At 42.7% G+C, this 16,743-nt stretch overlaps 1 protein-coding gene across 2 annotated transcripts in view; it reads left to right on the forward strand.

The window, feature by feature from the left end:
• Nucleotides 1–16,743, forward strand: part of SUFU (SUFU negative regulator of hedgehog signaling) — a 100,139-nt gene that overhangs the window by 13,602 nt on the left and 69,794 nt on the right. For both annotated transcript variants that reach the window (XM_067300183.1, XM_067300184.1), the window contains exon 3: nucleotides 13,945–14,081. In XM_067300183.1, the coding sequence (XP_067156284.1) occupies nucleotides 13,945–14,081 (137 nt within the window). The remainder of the gene's footprint in view (nucleotides 1–13,944; nucleotides 14,082–16,743) is intronic.

Here is a 16,743-nt window from a genome sequence, read left to right on the forward strand (position 1 = left end):
GTTTGGGAATTGAGTCTGCAATTCCAGGAAAATTATTAAAATCCCAAGGTTTTTTTCCAGCTTTCATGGCTTCCACATTTCTTCCAAATGTGAGATTTAAGAATACTCCATGCGGAGGAGACCAAGGACCTTCTTAAATAAAAGCTTAGAGGTGCAAACCCTCCCCTCCTCATTCTCAGTTTGTTTCACCGGGCTATATTAGCTCTGAAGTCAAATGGCACCTGCCGTGTAAGGGTTGGCTACTGGGAAGCCACTTTAGCACATGGAATAGGGAAGGGAGGTTGAGTTTTGGGGACAGATCTTCAAGTTGAGGAACAGGAGGGTAGAAACAGTGGTTCTGTTCTCAGGTCAGGCTTTCATGAGCTGTGACTGTGAGGGGTTGGTTGTGGGGAGCAGCTGTGAGAGCAGAGAAATTCTGGAGACTTGGCATCGCTCCGACAAGCTTCTCCCCGTCCTCTGTGGCTTCCTGCTTCGTGTTGCCATGACTTCGTCTGTAGGAATTGTACTTTAGCCAGTACACTGAAGGAAATATTTCTTCTGGGCTTTGTTGCTAGAGATGTAGCATCTGCCCCAGCAGAAGGAAATGATGTGAAAAGGGACGTGGGTAAACATGAGTTTGGAAAGGAGATACAAGAGCTAAGGCTGCAGGGGTGAGGGCCCAAGGTGGGCACTGAACTCTAAACTTCCTTTTTCTTCATAGTTCTCCTGTCTGTCCATCAGAGATCAACTCCAAATGTAATGCTTATTTTTCCAGTTAGTCTTTTTTTCTGAGACAGAGGGGAGAGGAGAGCTCATGGCAGAGTGGGAAGGGAGAGGCCACAGAACTAGGGTGTTCTGTGACACCCCCCCCCCCAAAAAAAAAAAAAAAAGGTATTTCCTTTCAATGATAGCTTATTTAAGAATCCCTCAGAATTGAAATGGGTGGTTTCAGCTGCAGGGAGCTAATAAGGTCTGGTTTCTTACAAATTTGTCTTGTGGCTGGATGTTTTGGTGTCCAAAGATGCGAGTTGGACTGAGTTTTTTCCACAATTAGAGTACTCTTAACGGCTCTCTCCTGTGTGGATTCTCAGGTGTCTAGAAATATAGTTGTGCTTCTACAGAAACTTGCTTACTGGGAGCACTTGTAGTTCCATCTCTTCTATCTGGCTGCTTGTCTCTGCCTAGTTTTTAGAACTGTGGTGGTTTGGGGACTGCTCTCCTTTTTGAAGGATTTGGTCGCATTTGACCAGTGGGTTCAAAAATTGTGGGGACGCTTTAAAGAAGCACATGCACAGGTGTGATTCTGTATGCTTCACTTCCATGAGACCAGGCAAAAAAACAGTTAAAGCAAGTGTCATGCCTGTTTACGTGCCCCTTTGACAGTGTCCCTCAGATCACCGAGGTAATGCACCAGGACTGTCTAAGACTTGTGTTTCTCTGCTGGAGGCAGACCTCCCTTGAAGCTATGGTCACCATGGGGAAATCTTCCCCCCCTCCCCTCAGTACAGAGTGCACTTGGCTTCCAAATGTCATTTGTTGGAGGTAGTTAGCACCGTTAATAATATGGAAGACGTGGGCCACCTACAGAGAGAGGTCTGCTTTGTGCTGTGGTTTATCTGTGTGTTCGTGTGCACAGGCTGCAGGACCAATGCACGCTCAAACTGTGTTAGATTTGGGATTTGTTGGAGCATTGAAGGAAATTCATTTAGTGTTTACAGCACAGTAGTTGAATTTACAAGAAGGACTGTTTTCAATAAAAAAGAAAAAGATTGGAAGTTTATAGCTGAACATTACCAAAGGCAACACCAGCTTCCTGTTCAGTAGCGCATCTGTACGTACATCCTGGTAAGATGAGCCCCTTCCTGCCATGCAGGGCAAGGGACACAATGTTCAAACTGGATGATCTCTTTCTGTCAGCAGATCTCGTGTGTATATGATCTTGGCACACGGGAGGGGAGCTGGCCTGAGCTAGGGCTTCCTCGCTCTCGTCTGGGTTAGTGCTGAATGACGTGGGAGAGCTCGCGCGTTCTGCTCTCCCCGTGAGCTCAGCCTGCTGGGAAGAGGGGAGACTGGGGATCAGACTTGGGTCTTCTAGTGAAAGACTGTGCTATTTGATAAAGATCCGTTTAGGATGCTCCAAAAGCAAAAAAAGCAGTAATTAAAAGATAATTTTTTTTTTCCAGTAGGACATGAAGGTAAAAGCTGCTTCTTTTTTTTTCTTTTTCTTTTGGAGCTCTGTGGCCACTCCAGCTGTGAGATCAAAGAGGGGGGGGGTGTCAATTTTTTTTATCCTTTTGGTTGTTGGAATAATGATACTAACAAAACGAATGTTTGAAGAGATGCATCTGAATGCTCTTATTCAGACCTAATCCCCTTTTTTCCTCGGTGCAGACTTAGAGTTGGGAACATGCCTTGCTACCTAATACGGTGCTAGGAAAGTCTGCTTCTGTCTTGATGGGACAGTGGTTACCAATTACAGATTTTATTTGAAAATATAGACTGTCAGTGTGTCCCTCTCCTAAGCAGCAAACCTGATAGTAATGACTAAGCCTAGCCTGCACCTCTACTGTCATCTCCGTTTTGAAGCAAGGCCCAAGAGGCAGTGGCACCAGGCTAACAAAAGGCGGCTGTAAATCTTTGGTGGTCTCCCATTCACATGGTATTCCCCTCCTTGGACAAAGGGGTGGCCGGTGCTCCTCAGCGCCTCTCTGCCTCCAGGGATGGTAAACAGGGACCGGATTGTCTGGTGGGAGGCGTTTTTTGCTGAGCTGACAAAGCTGATTTGGGGTGGATGGGGTACCACCTGACAACGGGGGCTGAGGTTTAGTGAAAGATTCTCTTAGAGCTCTTGAGAACAAAAAGTAAAGAAAGAAATAAACCCACAATTCCTCCCCCTACACCCTCCCCCCAAAAAACAAGAAAGCCAAGCAAACAAACAAAAAAAACCCCCCTGTTTTTTGCAGGAGGTAAACAGAGTGGGAGGAGGTGGAGGGGGATGCTGCCGCTCTTGGGGACTTCTGATTTAAGCCCAGAGGGTAGGGACAAGGGAAGGAGGGAAGGGTGCACAGATGGCTCATTGTTTTGTCTCCGCATTCTTCCCCCGCTGAAGTGAAGGGCGATTGTTTTAAAATCCCTTTTTGCAAAGGGAGCTATTTGCTTTTCAGCTATGGCTCGTCCCAGAAGATGCAAGCTGTAAACCAGAGGGACTGTTCTTTAACACCGGTTTGTTTTGGAGGGTCAGTGCTCTATCCAGGGGAGCCAGGGCAGTCGGGCTGTGAGGGAATGACGGCAAGAGCGAGCGCCTAGGAAATGTGCCGCGGAGCTGGGGAGAATGCGAGAACAAAAGGATGCGCATGGAGGGGCTGAAGCTGAGCCAGCTGCAGAGTAGTGTCCTGCTGGGGGAACTTCCACAAACCGAAGAATGTGGCATAAAGCTGGCATATACCTTGCCTGCAAACAAATCCGATGTACTCTATAGCTTTCTTACAGTCCTTAATTTTTTTTTGTAGCAAAAACTACATTAATACAGAGAAATATTCTGCCATTTCTATACTGTTCTTACTGCTTCAGTTGCCCTGGTACAGCTCCTTCCCCCTCCTCCCCTGTGAATTGTTGTGGCCTTTCTGGAGCAGGGGCCTTTTTTGGCATAGTCGACAAAAATAAACCATAAAGGCTGCTGCTGTTATGAATAAGGCTCAACAGGGGAATTTTACCAGTAGAGCTATAGCAATATAATTATACTGGTAGACTAGTTACAGTAAATTTCCTCATGAAGACAAGCCCTAAGTTGACATTTCCTAGCTGAGTTGAATCCATATGTATAACTTTATTACGCAAAAATAATATGTCTCTAGGCCTTGAATTCTTTTTTACCCAGAAGAGTAACGTTAAGCAGGAAAGCAAAGAATTTAGTGTTCAAAGATGTATGGGGAATTTTCTGCAACAGAGTGGTTGTGATGAGTTGTACGCTGAATTCTGTTTTACTGAGTAGGTTATTCCTCCTTCAGTGATCATGAGCATGAGAGGAGTGTGTTAGTGCTTAACTGCATTAAAAAGCAAGAGGTCCTGAAACATGCCATAAGCTGACATCTCTCCAAGCATTGCTGCTCTTTGTAGGAGAAACTGACCCAGATTGTGGTCTCCCTAGCTGAAGTGGCTTGGCTGAGAGGCAAAACTATTTTGACTTTATTAAAACCTTCAGGGGTAATCCTGGACCCACTGAAATAGAGAGAAAAAAATGGTGTTTTCACTCCTTCTTTGTTTGATTTCAAGAGGCCAAGATGGTTTTTTTGTCCTTCTGTTTTTTATCTTCCAATCTATCCACTCCAATAGGGTGGAGTACATGTAATGTTCACAGGCCAGGTGTTTATTTCTAAAGATCAAAAAATCAGCCTGTGATTCCTGCCTCTGAAAGTTTCTAACCCTTCAAAGGAAGGATAATCTTTCAGGAGAAGCTTATCATTTAAAGGCAGATAAAAATACAGTTAACTTTTCCATGCAGCTGTGTTGTTTCCCATTTGGGAATCTTTCACCAGAGGTCTAAGGCTTTCTTTTCCCTTACTGGGATTATGGCTAGGACTTCAAGGCCTTTACCTCCCTGTTTAATCGGTTAAGATTTCTTGTGGTGCTCATCAGTATGTTTTTGAGTGCACCCTTTATAATGAAATGAGACTTGCCAATAGCTCAGCAAGTAAAGAAGTATTGTCTTGATTTCCACAGCTAATGAAGTGAAAGATCAGGGATTAATGTCCAGATCATGTAGGTACCTAGGTGCCCAAACTCCAGTTGAAATCTGCTGGAGTTCAGGCTCCTAAATACCTTTTGTTTCTCGAGCTTATTTATGGCACAGCACTGCTAAGAGCTTAATTGTATCAGAGTCCTCAGTGTGTTTTAGAGTTGTTTCCTGTGTGATTTTTTACCTACGTTCTTTAGTTAACAGGAAAGTAGTAGAAGACACCGTTCTTGATATACTACATAGCATGTTGGAGTCCTGATCCTCGCCTGAGACTTTTAGGCGATACTGAAAAAAAACTAACTAGCTGTCAGTGTAGCTTCTCACTTTGGGTTTTTTTCTTGTTCTTTCCACCCTCCCATACTGATTTTTGAAAGCCTCTTTTGTTCTGTGAATGGATTCCTCCCAGCAGCTGCAGAACTTTCCACAATATGAGCTAGGAAGGAGCCAGCAGACACTGCAAGGAAAGTTGGTGGGCTTTCTCCAGCCTCACCGAACACAGTAGTACGGTCGTTCTCAGTCACACAGGCCTTTTGCTTTACTTCTCTCATGCAGTGATTTGGTGAGATTGCAGCCAAGCCCTTTAGATGTTACAGATAAAGTTTTTGAGTTTTACCATTCCTTGTAGGCTACGCAAAGACCCCACTATATCAGAGCTAAGGATGCAGTCCTGATGTGAAAAGGGATCCACATGGAGATGAAAAGTTGTCTTCCCTAGTGCACTGCATAGCGTAATTAATACAGACTGTGTTGCAGGATCGCCTGCAGCTCAGGCCAAGTGAAAGCCCTGTTCTGCTGGACCTTGTAGAAATGAAGTATAAATAGCTCTCAAGTGTAGCATAAATAGCTTAAGCAAAATGATAAAGTACAGGAGCTTTCTTTTTGCCCCTCATCCTCTGAATGCAGGTGTGCATCCGTACTTTAGTCCTAGCTGATCTTTACAGGTCCTTATAGTGGGTGTAAAGATGATGCAACCCTTTGCTGCAGCTTCCCCAGGCCATTGCAGTGCGGCTGTTTGCACTTTACCAAGTGTGCTCAGAGGAAGCAGCCTTGCTCAGGGTGCTAACTGTGTTTGCAGTGTGCTGGCAGGTAGTGGTTGAGAGCCTGCTCTAGGGGACACCCCAGCTAGAGCATCCAGCCACTCAGCTGGGCTGGGATGGCTTCTGCTGGCCAGGACATGGGAGCCTGAGTGGCTCCAAAGAGAAAGGTATGAGCCCTCAAACCAAAAACACAGCCCGTCCTCTGACTGCTTATTTCATATAGATGTCATCTTGAGTATGCGTTTTGGGAAACGTCCGGATGAAGCATTTTCCTTTTGTCAGTTTGATTATGACTGTTTGTAATGGGGGGTGAAACCATTGCCTACTGAGGTAGCTACATCCATGCAGCATAAAATAGAAAATAAAAGGAAAATCACCCTCATGGGGGCATGTTTTTGCTAGGGTAAAGGGTGACACATACCATGCAGCCTCCTGTTTCATGTTTTGGTGTTTTAGTCATTTCCCGTGTTCAGTACTTGTCCATGCTGTGCAGAATGTGGAATTAATTTCCCAGCCTTTCTGTGGCCTTTATAGCATGAGCATTCAAGCATTTCCTATATGATGAGTTTGTCCCGTTACCTTGTGGAGTAGGGAAATATCATTATTTTACGTCTGAGAATCAAATTCTTAAGTAACTGGCCAGAGATAATAGGATGTAGGACAACGTAGCAGACAAGGGAGTCAAACTTAGATCGCTCAGGTACTGTTCCAGGACTTCAAGAATATCCTACTGTTTCCTGATTCAATGTTGTTAATGAAGCATCTAGATTCCCTTGGCACCAGCAGGGCCATTACAGCCTTTCTCCCTTAATCTCCATGCATACTGTTCTTATATATGTATATATGTGTGTATATGTATATAAATATATCTATCTATGTATGTATATATGACTATCTGTTGCAGTGCTCCAGAAGGAGATGGTAATGCTTCCAAGCCTCTAGAGCTCAGAGGGATTAACCTCTGGCAGCTAAGCAGGGTCCTGTCCTTCTCCCAGATGTTATTGCTTTCATGGCATGGACAGCTGAGCCTCAAATTAAGGCAGTTCAGGGGTTGCTTCATTTCTAGGCCAGCACATTAAAGTGACCTGAAACTAGTGGTTTACTTTAATGTTCTGGGCTGGAAGCAGCAAGGTTTGGGAGCTGTTTCACATGTGAGTGGGCAGGAACCTGGGTTCAGAAAACACTTCTGTCAGATGAGTTTAACTGGTGTGTTCATGAATTATCATTTGTGGCTCCTGTCAGCTCTGTTTTCGACCCAGGGCACCAGAAGTTGTGGGGAAGTAGTAAAAGCTTATACGTGTGCTCTTGGACATAATGCTTCATAGATTCACTTCAGTTGGAAGGGACCTCTGAAAGTCTCCAGTTCAGCCCCAGCTCAGGTCAGGGCCAACTTCCACAGTCTCTCTGAATCCTTTTCCAATGTTAGGTTTAGGGGAAAAATTGTTTCATCTGATGTAGCAACATTCATTAGTCATGGTAGCTGGTTTAAAACAACAACCACCCAATCCATGAATCTTCAGGCTTCAGAGGAAAGGTTGTTACCAGCTGAGTTTTGGGAGGAGCTGAGTAGTAAAAGGTGTGAAATCAATGTTGCATATGTGATAGAGTGAAACTTAACCTGAAGTCTTTTCTACCTCATCTTCCCTGTATACCACTTCATTTCCGAAATGGTAGCTCAGTGAAGTAAAGGTCTGTTCTCGTATTGTCCAGCAGCAAAATGATTCACAAATTTTACTCAGATCTACATGAATCTAAGTTTTCTAAGTGCATCCTATGGAGGATTTAAGAACTCCGAGAACCTTGCCTCCAAAACACTGTGGAGCAAGTACCTCTGCATCTGTTTGGGTTCAGATGTTGGAATAATTCTCTAAAATAACTTAAGTTGCTGTTTCTTGAAAGGTTTTTCCATTTGGCTGATTGCAAACACATTTGATACGACGTACTGCAAGAGAAATCTTTAAGCAAGTTTTAAGCATAGCCATAGACGGATGACTAAAGCGTTGTTTGCCACTTGCTTTCTGACACTGATTTTACATTAACAGAAATCTTTGAGCATGTATTTTTTTGCACTCTTATTTTTCCTACTTATGTGTAAAACTTTTCCTTAAATCAAGATAGAAACAAGTCTGGTAAAGCTTCCTTTCTGTGCACAGGTTCAGAGTTGTGAGAGCTCATGGAATTTCCTGTCAAGTGTTCTGATGCGGGAACCATCTGATGTCCAGATAACCATCCTGTGGTTTTGTCTGTTGTTTCTATGTGTTTTTCTTTAAAATTGATGTTTTTTTCAATACCAGGAGCCAATCTGTGAGAATATGTGAGTAAGCAGGTGCTTTTTGGCTGAAATAACTTATAAGTTATAATAAATATTATTACTTAAAATAAACTTAGTGCAGTGATGCTGTATTTTTGTGGCCTTCGAAACAATGTCGGAGTGGCTCAAAACAGCAGGAAAACTTTGTCTCTGTAGAAGATGTGGGGAAATGCAACGAAGGAGTTGAAACAAAAGGTAGCTTAAGTGGCTTCACAAAAGTAGTAGTAACAGAGCTGTAATTTGAAGCTGAGACAGGTCAGTCCAGTGTACTGTAAGACTGCCCTTATTTCTCAGGGAAGACCCATTTTATCATATTGTAGTTGCTGGACGAGTTGGAGTTGTGATGCCTGAAAGTCAAGTTTCAACTATTCTAAAAGAGCTTTTCTTGTTCCTTGGCTGAAATAAATGTAGTGAAGGGCCAACCTTTCCCTACATAAACTCCCATTTTCAGGGATTGGTACACCTAATATATTTATGTACACATACTCTTAAACTCTCAAAAATAAACACCTAGTACACTCTGCTCCTTGTCCAGCTCTGTGTAGCATTTAAAAGTAGAATTTAGAAATACTGCCATCTTGCACTGAAATGAAGCAGAGCTCTTCTCGTTTCTTGCAGAAGTGAGAATGGAAGGGCTTTGGCAAATAGCTTTGATTTTAAACTGAAAAGCCTCCGATTTTCAGAGCCGCTTTTAAAGCAAAGGGCCAGTTTGGCTTTTGAGCCTCTTAAGCTGGGTTATTTGATGTGAAAAAATGCCCCGGGTCCGCGGCTGCAGAGGGGAGCAGCTTTTCAGTTCTCCGTGTGTGGCTTCGGGAGAGGGCCTGGTGCAGAGCAGAGTGGCGGGGGGCTCGAGGAAGCTGGCTACACTGCTCTGTAAATAAAGAGGCCTCTATTTCTTTGGATTACTTTACTGGAACTAAATATCATGATCAGTGAAACTCTTACCTCGTTAAAGGAACGAGCCAGACTTCTGCAGTGCATGTGCAGCATTACAATGTGGTCTGTCCTGCTGATCCGATTTGCTGAACAGATAAAGAGAATTTTAAACCAGAGAATGGCATGTGTAACACATGACCTTGGCTTTCAAAAGGTTTATTTTTGTTCGTGTGACAAAATAAGGTTTTAATATTAAATATGGGGTTGGATTTGACTTGGCAGATAGCAGAGCCTTCCATTACTGCTGTAGTCATAATATAAAACTATCTGATGTGTGCCAGTGGGCATGTAGCAAGCCAAGAATTTCTCGGTTGATGTTTGTTTTGTGAAACCTTAGCTGGCTGCTTTGGAGCTGGAGTGGTGTAAAGGTGATGTGCCTTCCTGTTGGAGGGGCGAAGTAATGACAGGTATAATACAACCCATGGTCTTTCTTACTAGCAAGTATCTTTAGCGTTTGGGTAAAATATGGATTTTTTTTCCCCTCCTTTTTAACATTTTTTTCTTCTGTTTTGAAAAAAACTTTCACTCAAAAGTGCAGGGTTCAGCAGAAACAAGGCATAAACCAAACTATGTGAAATATTCAGATCTGTTAGTAGAGAAACTTAATGCTGTTTTGAAGCTTACAGCTTACATACCTGGGGCCATGCATAGATGCAAAACTTTCTTTCTGAGGTTTTCCTCTCACGTATGTTCAGACTCTGAATGTTGGTCATCTTGGCACTGCTGTTTCACTGTAAATCTGAGGAACTTTCAGGCTATTGTACTGTAATTGTTTGCTGAAGAAATGACATGTAAAGCACTTCATGTGCTGAGGTGGTGAACTGAGCTCCAAAGCATCTGTTCTAAATCAGCTGTATTCTGAATTGGTCAGCCAAAAAAAACCAAACCCAACCAACCCCTCCTTAACTTTCTTCTAGAAGAGAAAAGCATGTAATAGAAATGTATTACCTTCACAGTTTACCTGGGAGACTGGGTCAGGTTAACCTGCTAACAATACGGACGCTTTACTGCTCGCTTGGAAGGGAACAAGTTAGTACAGGGTGTGAGTAGCCCTGAACTGTTGGAATAACTGGAGAAGACCATGAGACACTGTATAGGTGACTTCCATGTGCTTTAGCAGAGGTCCTGGAGAGCACTTGTTTTGCAGGATCTTCTCAAGTTGCTGCGGACAACAGATAGCTAGAGTAGGAACTTTCACTTTGGGTTATCCTCACCCCTCTACCCCATGGAAACAAGGCTTATGCAGTCTGTCTCTTTTTGAATAATTTTGGGGGGGGGGCTCTTGGTTGGCCCCAGCCAGTCTGAAGGGACTCCATGATTCAGTTTCCTGGAATTTTTGTGAAAATTGGGAACCTGGGGGAAGGATCTTGAGTTTGAATGTCTACAAGCCTGTGAGTTGTGATCCCTTTGGCCCGTTCACAGCAGCCTGCATGCCACTGTAAGATGCCCTACAGGGAGGAGGCTGCCCTGGGATTTCCATGTGGCCACATGGAGGTCATGGAATGTCTTAGTGTAGGTTAACTTGTTAATGGGGAATCTCACTTCAGTAGCTCCTCTGATTGTGGAAGGGGCTTCTTGTTTGAGAGGTGCATCTTTTTTCTTGTTGGTAAGGCCTTGAGGAAATATGAACACAAATATTTGGGAGAATAAGTGGCTGCTACTGCCCAGGTGTTATGTAAGGGAGGAGTTGTTTTACCTTAGTGTGGCTCACTGGCAGGAGGGATTAAAAAAAAAAAAAAAGATGTGGTCTTCTACTCCTATGGCTCATATGTCTAGCAGTCTTGAACTTCTCATCATTGCTGTACAAACTCATTTCCAATGCATTTGTTCTGTTGACTATGGGTACTACTTACCTCTTCAGCCAGCTGACCAACACATCCTTATCCCCAGCAATTTTGGTGTCAGTGCCAGGGTAAGTGCTTATTCCCCGGTGAAAAACTCTTCTGTAAGGAGCCAGCCAGTCTGCGTAACACAGCTACGGGATTCTCCTCTGTGATTTTGTGAGACCAAGAGTCTGCGGCATGTGGCCAGACTGTAGATTTAACTTCTGAAGCCCAAGTCTGCCTCCACTCTCGTTATACCCCTTAAACCTAAACAAGTGGGAGCTCTGCTTGGGGACTGATGTTGGAGAGAACAGCGATGCAAAGCTGTAGTGTGTCATCCCGCTTGCTGCGCTGTCGTGCTGGGGGAGGTTATCCTGATGAGTGAAAAGTGCTTTTTTCTGTCCTACAGGCTCAAGTCAAATTAGGTTAGCGCTGCTCAAAAGCTTCTCTATGACCTGAACTGCTGTTACAGGAGTAGTTTGTTGCTTGAGGAGGAGGAAGTGGTGCTTCTCTGTCATGTTGATCTAACTAAATAGAAAAGCAGACCACTTTTTACCTGTCAGGACAGATTTGCAGAGAGGAGGAAAGGTTTGAAACTGGTGCTGAGAATCGAGGCAGCTAGCAAATCAACACTGCTGAATTCCTGCTCCAGCCTTGTCCCGGCTTCTCGTGATGGCAGGATTTGCTCCTGGCTACCTTCTGATTGAACTGGATGCCTGTTAGAAAAGGCAACACGAGTGTTGGTGGCTGAGCATAAAATTCGCTTCATCCATTGTGTAGCTGGATCCCAGGGTTGAAGGATTTATGGTCTGTTGTTCATTAAGAGCTTTTATGGTAGCTACTGAAACTACATTAGACTTGCTTTCAAATGCAAGTCTAAAGGGTTTTGGGGGAAGAACACAAGCTTTGGCAAAAATGGTAACTGAATATGACTATTTTTCCTAATCACACTTTAAAGGTTAATATTTGCTTCTTTCTGTGACAGACTTATGTCTGTTGAATTGTACATAAACAACAGGGTTTTTCAAGTTGCATGTGTCACAATTACTTTAAAAATCAGTTACCAATCTAGAATTAAGCAGGCTCAGATCAATGACTTGCTTTATAGACCTTTGAAGAGAGGTGGAATACAGGTGAATTGCATGTATTTAAAATTTCATTGTGGTCAAGCAATGTCTTTTCAGCAACCTGTGGTCATTAACTGTTCTAAAACAAACTTTTTTGACCTGGTCTTTTAAATACAAATTTCTTATATGCAAATAGGGATTTTTCTAGGAATTGATTGTAAACTTAGGGTATTAAGAATTATAAATGTATGCTGCTGCATTTTTAAGTGTTTTGAAGAATCAAAAGATGCATCTACTTCTAAAAGTTTCTTTTTTTCCTTAGCGTTAGAAGGGAGGTAATTTACAGAATAAAAGATGGATAAAGGAATAAGATGCTTCGTAGTAATTCTCTGTTTTAGAGGCTTGTTAGTTACCTTACCAAAAATAATCAAGCAGTAACATTGCCTGCCAGTTTGACCACTTTGAGACCACTGGTGTGTTGCTGGCCAGCAATGTTCTCTTAAATGCTCATCTTGCTTTAAATTTGGTGGATACTTACCTGAGCACTTCTGCTGTTCCTGGATTAACTTGCTCATGGATCAATGTAAACCACATGTGCTATTTGTTAAACAGTTATTTCTGGGTACCAGAGCGATCTGTGGAGTTCTTTTAAAAAAAATAAATAATTCTCTAGCTGAATGCATATTAAAAGTAAAAACGTGTTGTTTCAGAACTGGCCTTGAAAGGAGGTAATTCAATAGGGAGCCATCTTGCTTTCCAAAAATTATAACTGTATAAAATCAGCTTGAAGGCTTTGTGTTAACTTTGATCCTTTTTAAAATTGACCTGTTCATAAAGCGCTTCAGCCGCTGGTGCGTGCTTTTTCCTGAAATCAGTCCTTGAAAACTGCCAACTTTGAATCATTTCTGTTTCTGCCTTTATGAAATACTTCTGTTTTTCCTTTGCTAAGTGATATGTGAAAACATTGAAACATAAAGTGCTAAAGAATTGCCGAACGTACAAAGTACGTTTTCATATTTGAGGCTATCGCCATCATGTACCAATCTTTTTGGTAGAGCTGCGTGCGTGGTTGCAGAGTACAGGTTTCACTCGCATCCAAGTTCCCTCCCGATCCCTGGCAGTCTGGTTAATTGCTAAGCCCTTGCTTTGTTTAAGGACGAAATATAATTATTTGGCTTGTTGCTACAAGTACCTTGTTGTACAAGGTACATTTGTTTCCTGAAAAGAAGTATTATGTGCACCAATTGGCACTATTGAATGCAGTATCTGTTCTGTTCGTAGAAAACTTGCTTCTGTGGTACGTTATCTGCAACAAAGAATTTGAAAACTATATGGGGGGGGGGAATTCACTTGCATGTTTTTATACTAATAAAATAAAAACTTAATTTCTTTTTTTTACTCCCCTTTTACAGCTGTCCCATAGTTTAACCCTGTCTTGAGTGTATTTCTTACTACTTTTGTTACATCTATGAATCTATCACAATCAAACTTTCCTTGAAGAAACCTTTAAAAAAAAAAAAAAGTTACATTGCATCATGAAGCAGTTGCCTTAGTGCTTAAGTCTGGTCAGCTTTAGCGCTGCCATTAGGCAGGATTGCTATAAAGCATTTCTGCTTCAGACCAAACTCTTTCTTACCACAGCAGACTATGCAACACTTGGAACTACTCACCGCATTGCTAGTGCTCTGTGTTTTTCAGCTCTCATCACTTTTCTGACTGCTCTATTTGACCGCTTTTAATAGAAGCGCAATGTTAATGCTTCGTGCATTATATACATCATGGATGTCAGCAAGGTGTCTGCATCCAAGACATTCGCAAAGCTTCTCCAGAGAATTTGCCAGTGACTGTGGGAATTGCTGGAGATTTAAACTTGCAGAATGATACTGGCTTATGAAGGCTTCTGAGATGTCTTTTGCTCTGCATAAATCCTTCTTTTTTACATCTGCCTCATGGAACGGCCACAACAAACAAGTGTGGGATGTGACAACAGTAGCGGAAAGGAAACTGATGCTCCAAATTGTTTTATGTGTGACTTTTCATTTTTCATTTCCTCCAGGTTTACGGGAACAGATGGACCAAGTGGTTTCGGATTTGAATTGACGTTTCGACTAAAGAGAGAAACGGGAGAGTCGGCACCACCTACCTGGCCAGCAGAGTTAATGCAAGGCTTAGCCAGATATGTCTTCCAGTCAGGTACTGCAGTGTTAAGTACGCTGCCTTATTCTTTGCTGCCTTCAATCTGAAAGGCCCCATCTGTCACAGGGCGCTATACTTGATTCGCATAGGTGTTCAATCAAATTTTGAGTTTCCTTTGTGTGAGAACAAATGTTTGACCAAAAGGAGTGGTTTCCTTCCATCAACCTGGCTTGCCACAGGACAAAATTCAGCTGCTGTTAAGGTAACTCCAAATGCCTAGTTATTGAGAAGCTGAAGATACCAGAACGGTTAGTAACTGCAGGAAGCCTGCCCAGGGGCTGTTTGTTGCTTTGTCTCACTGTTGGTTTCACCCTCCCTAGGTGAGAGGGGAAGATGATTCAAGAAAATGTCATTTGCTTTTCCTGACAGGGCTGAGGAGCACTCATCTGATAAGGTCACTCTTCTCCACAGAGAGGCTGTAACTTTCTAAACAGTTGCAGCTCCTTCACAAGTGAATCTCTTCCTATGGTCTGTGCAGTTGAGCAGCAGGAACATATTCTCATAAACAAGGAGTTGCTGAGATGAGGAAACAAATGTCTCATATAAGGGATGCTAAGGCTGGGGGTGCTAAAGAAATGACAACTGGGGATTTTCACTGCTGGTGAAGACTTATCAGAAAATGGGGGACCAGAGTCCCTGGAAAGTATCCAACTCTTTGCACTACTCTTCCTGCATTTTATTTATAGCAGTAGGTTGATTACTAGTTTGTATTGTGAGCACATGAAGTTCTGTGGAATGGCCGAGTGCGTAGTGTACTTGAAAGGTGCCCTTCAGTGTCACAAGATCTGAATGAAAATATTTGAAGAAACTTTTTAACCTAGTTTGGGGTCCTTTGCAGGTAAAGTACCTTTCTAAAACAATGATTATTGAATTTGTAACATGTGGCACTTGCTCTACTGGTTAATAAATTGCTCAGTAACTTCTGGTTCTGTTGCTGGTTTTCAGTCAGTTGGCCAACTCTCAAATGGAAAGGTCCAAATAAAACCAGGATTGCTCTGGTAATTTCTGTCACCAATCACTGAGGCAGCAGCAACTCTCATATGGGGCATTTCTTCTAAACGTTGACTGATGGAGACCAATGCAAGCATGAATTATTGCTTGTTTTCATCTTTCGAATGTCTCTTGATGCAGTTTAAAATGACACAGGCATCTCTTCTAACCTTTGCTGTGCAGCAGTCTTTCTCTTTTGCCATCCAAATTTAGACTCCTCTGTTCTTCTCTGTCTTGATTTTTTTGCTACTCTGAAGCATCTGAATCTACATGACTCTTGTAGTTTTTTGCTGTTGTTCAAGAGTCCCATCCTGCCTAAATTGTACTCTACAGTAGTTCAATACTGACCACCCAGTGATAGATTCATACTTATATTTTATATGTATTGACTGCAGGGTGTGAAGAAAGCATCTGATTTTATAGCCTCCCTCTTAGGTACAATACAACATATGACATATTTGGTATAACATACTACATACAAGGTTTCTTTTGGGGCCTTTCAAATTTCTAGCCTTGCATAGGCTCTCATAACATTCTCTGTACCACAGTAACTTTAGTGCCTTCTAGCTGCACGTTAAACAACCTGTCTATTGCAGCAGCTTGTTTGTCTTGCCCTTTCCATGGGAAAAGTCTGCAGAGGGAAATGGGATTTTGTAGGGTTTTTGAGGGAAAAACTTCCCAGTGACTAAGCTAAGCTCTGGTAGTCAGGGCAGAGAACTTCCCTGTTCATAAAGCAGCCTAGGAACAGCTCTTCCTGGTAGATGAGGTGGCACTTTCTCCTTCATAATATTAGCCGGCCATGTTTGCATGTAAGTGTCAATAAGCCTGTTAGAGAAGTTTTGCTAATGGAAGGATTGTTCTACTGGAAGGTTTCTTAAGTTTCCTGCCACTAGCAAAGTGTCATCTTTCTGACCTCAAAGCAAATGAACTGCTTTTCAGCCTACACTGAAATAACATTTTTGCCTACACATATCATAGTCCCTATGACATGAACTTCCAAGGGCCTTCAGTATTATCCTCTGCTTGTCCATGCTGATTTTGACTTTCATGGCTTAAGACATTGCTCAAATACACTTTAATAGATTCTAGCCTCTGGGTGTTTAGCTCTCAATCTGTGTTATTAAAAAAACCCAGTGTGTGAATCATAAATTGATTTCTTTGAATATGAAATTAAATATGAGCCAACAGTGTGCTCATCATGCAATAGGCAAACCACATACTGGGTTACATTAGGAAGAGCATGACCAGCAGATTGAGAGCAGTTATTACCTCTTCTACTTGGCACTAGATGAGGCCTTGCTTAAAATACTGTGTCCAGTTTTGGACCTCACAGTTTAAGAGATGCTGAGAAACTGGAGAGAGTCCAGTGGAGGCTGCCAAAGTGGTTGGGGGCCTGGAGCATGTGTGCTAGGAGACAGGGTGGAGGAAACGGCTGGTTTAGTCTGTAAGGAGAAGGTGAGGGATGATCTAATAGCAGCCTGCAGGTATTTGAAGGATAGATACAGGATTGCAGACTCATTGTAGATGGTACAACAAGGGGCTACAGCTATGAATTACAGTAAGGGAGGGTCTGAAAGGATTTTAGGGAAAACTGGCTCACAAGGAGGGTGGCAAAGATCAGGAACATCTCATCAGAGAGATCAGGGATTTCCATCCCTGACAGGGTTCA

The sequence above is a fragment of the Apteryx mantelli genome, chromosome 7, assembly GCF_036417845.1.
Source record: "Apteryx mantelli isolate bAptMan1 chromosome 7, bAptMan1.hap1, whole genome shotgun sequence".
Taxonomy (NCBI): domain Eukaryota; kingdom Metazoa; phylum Chordata; class Aves; order Apterygiformes; family Apterygidae; genus Apteryx; species Apteryx mantelli.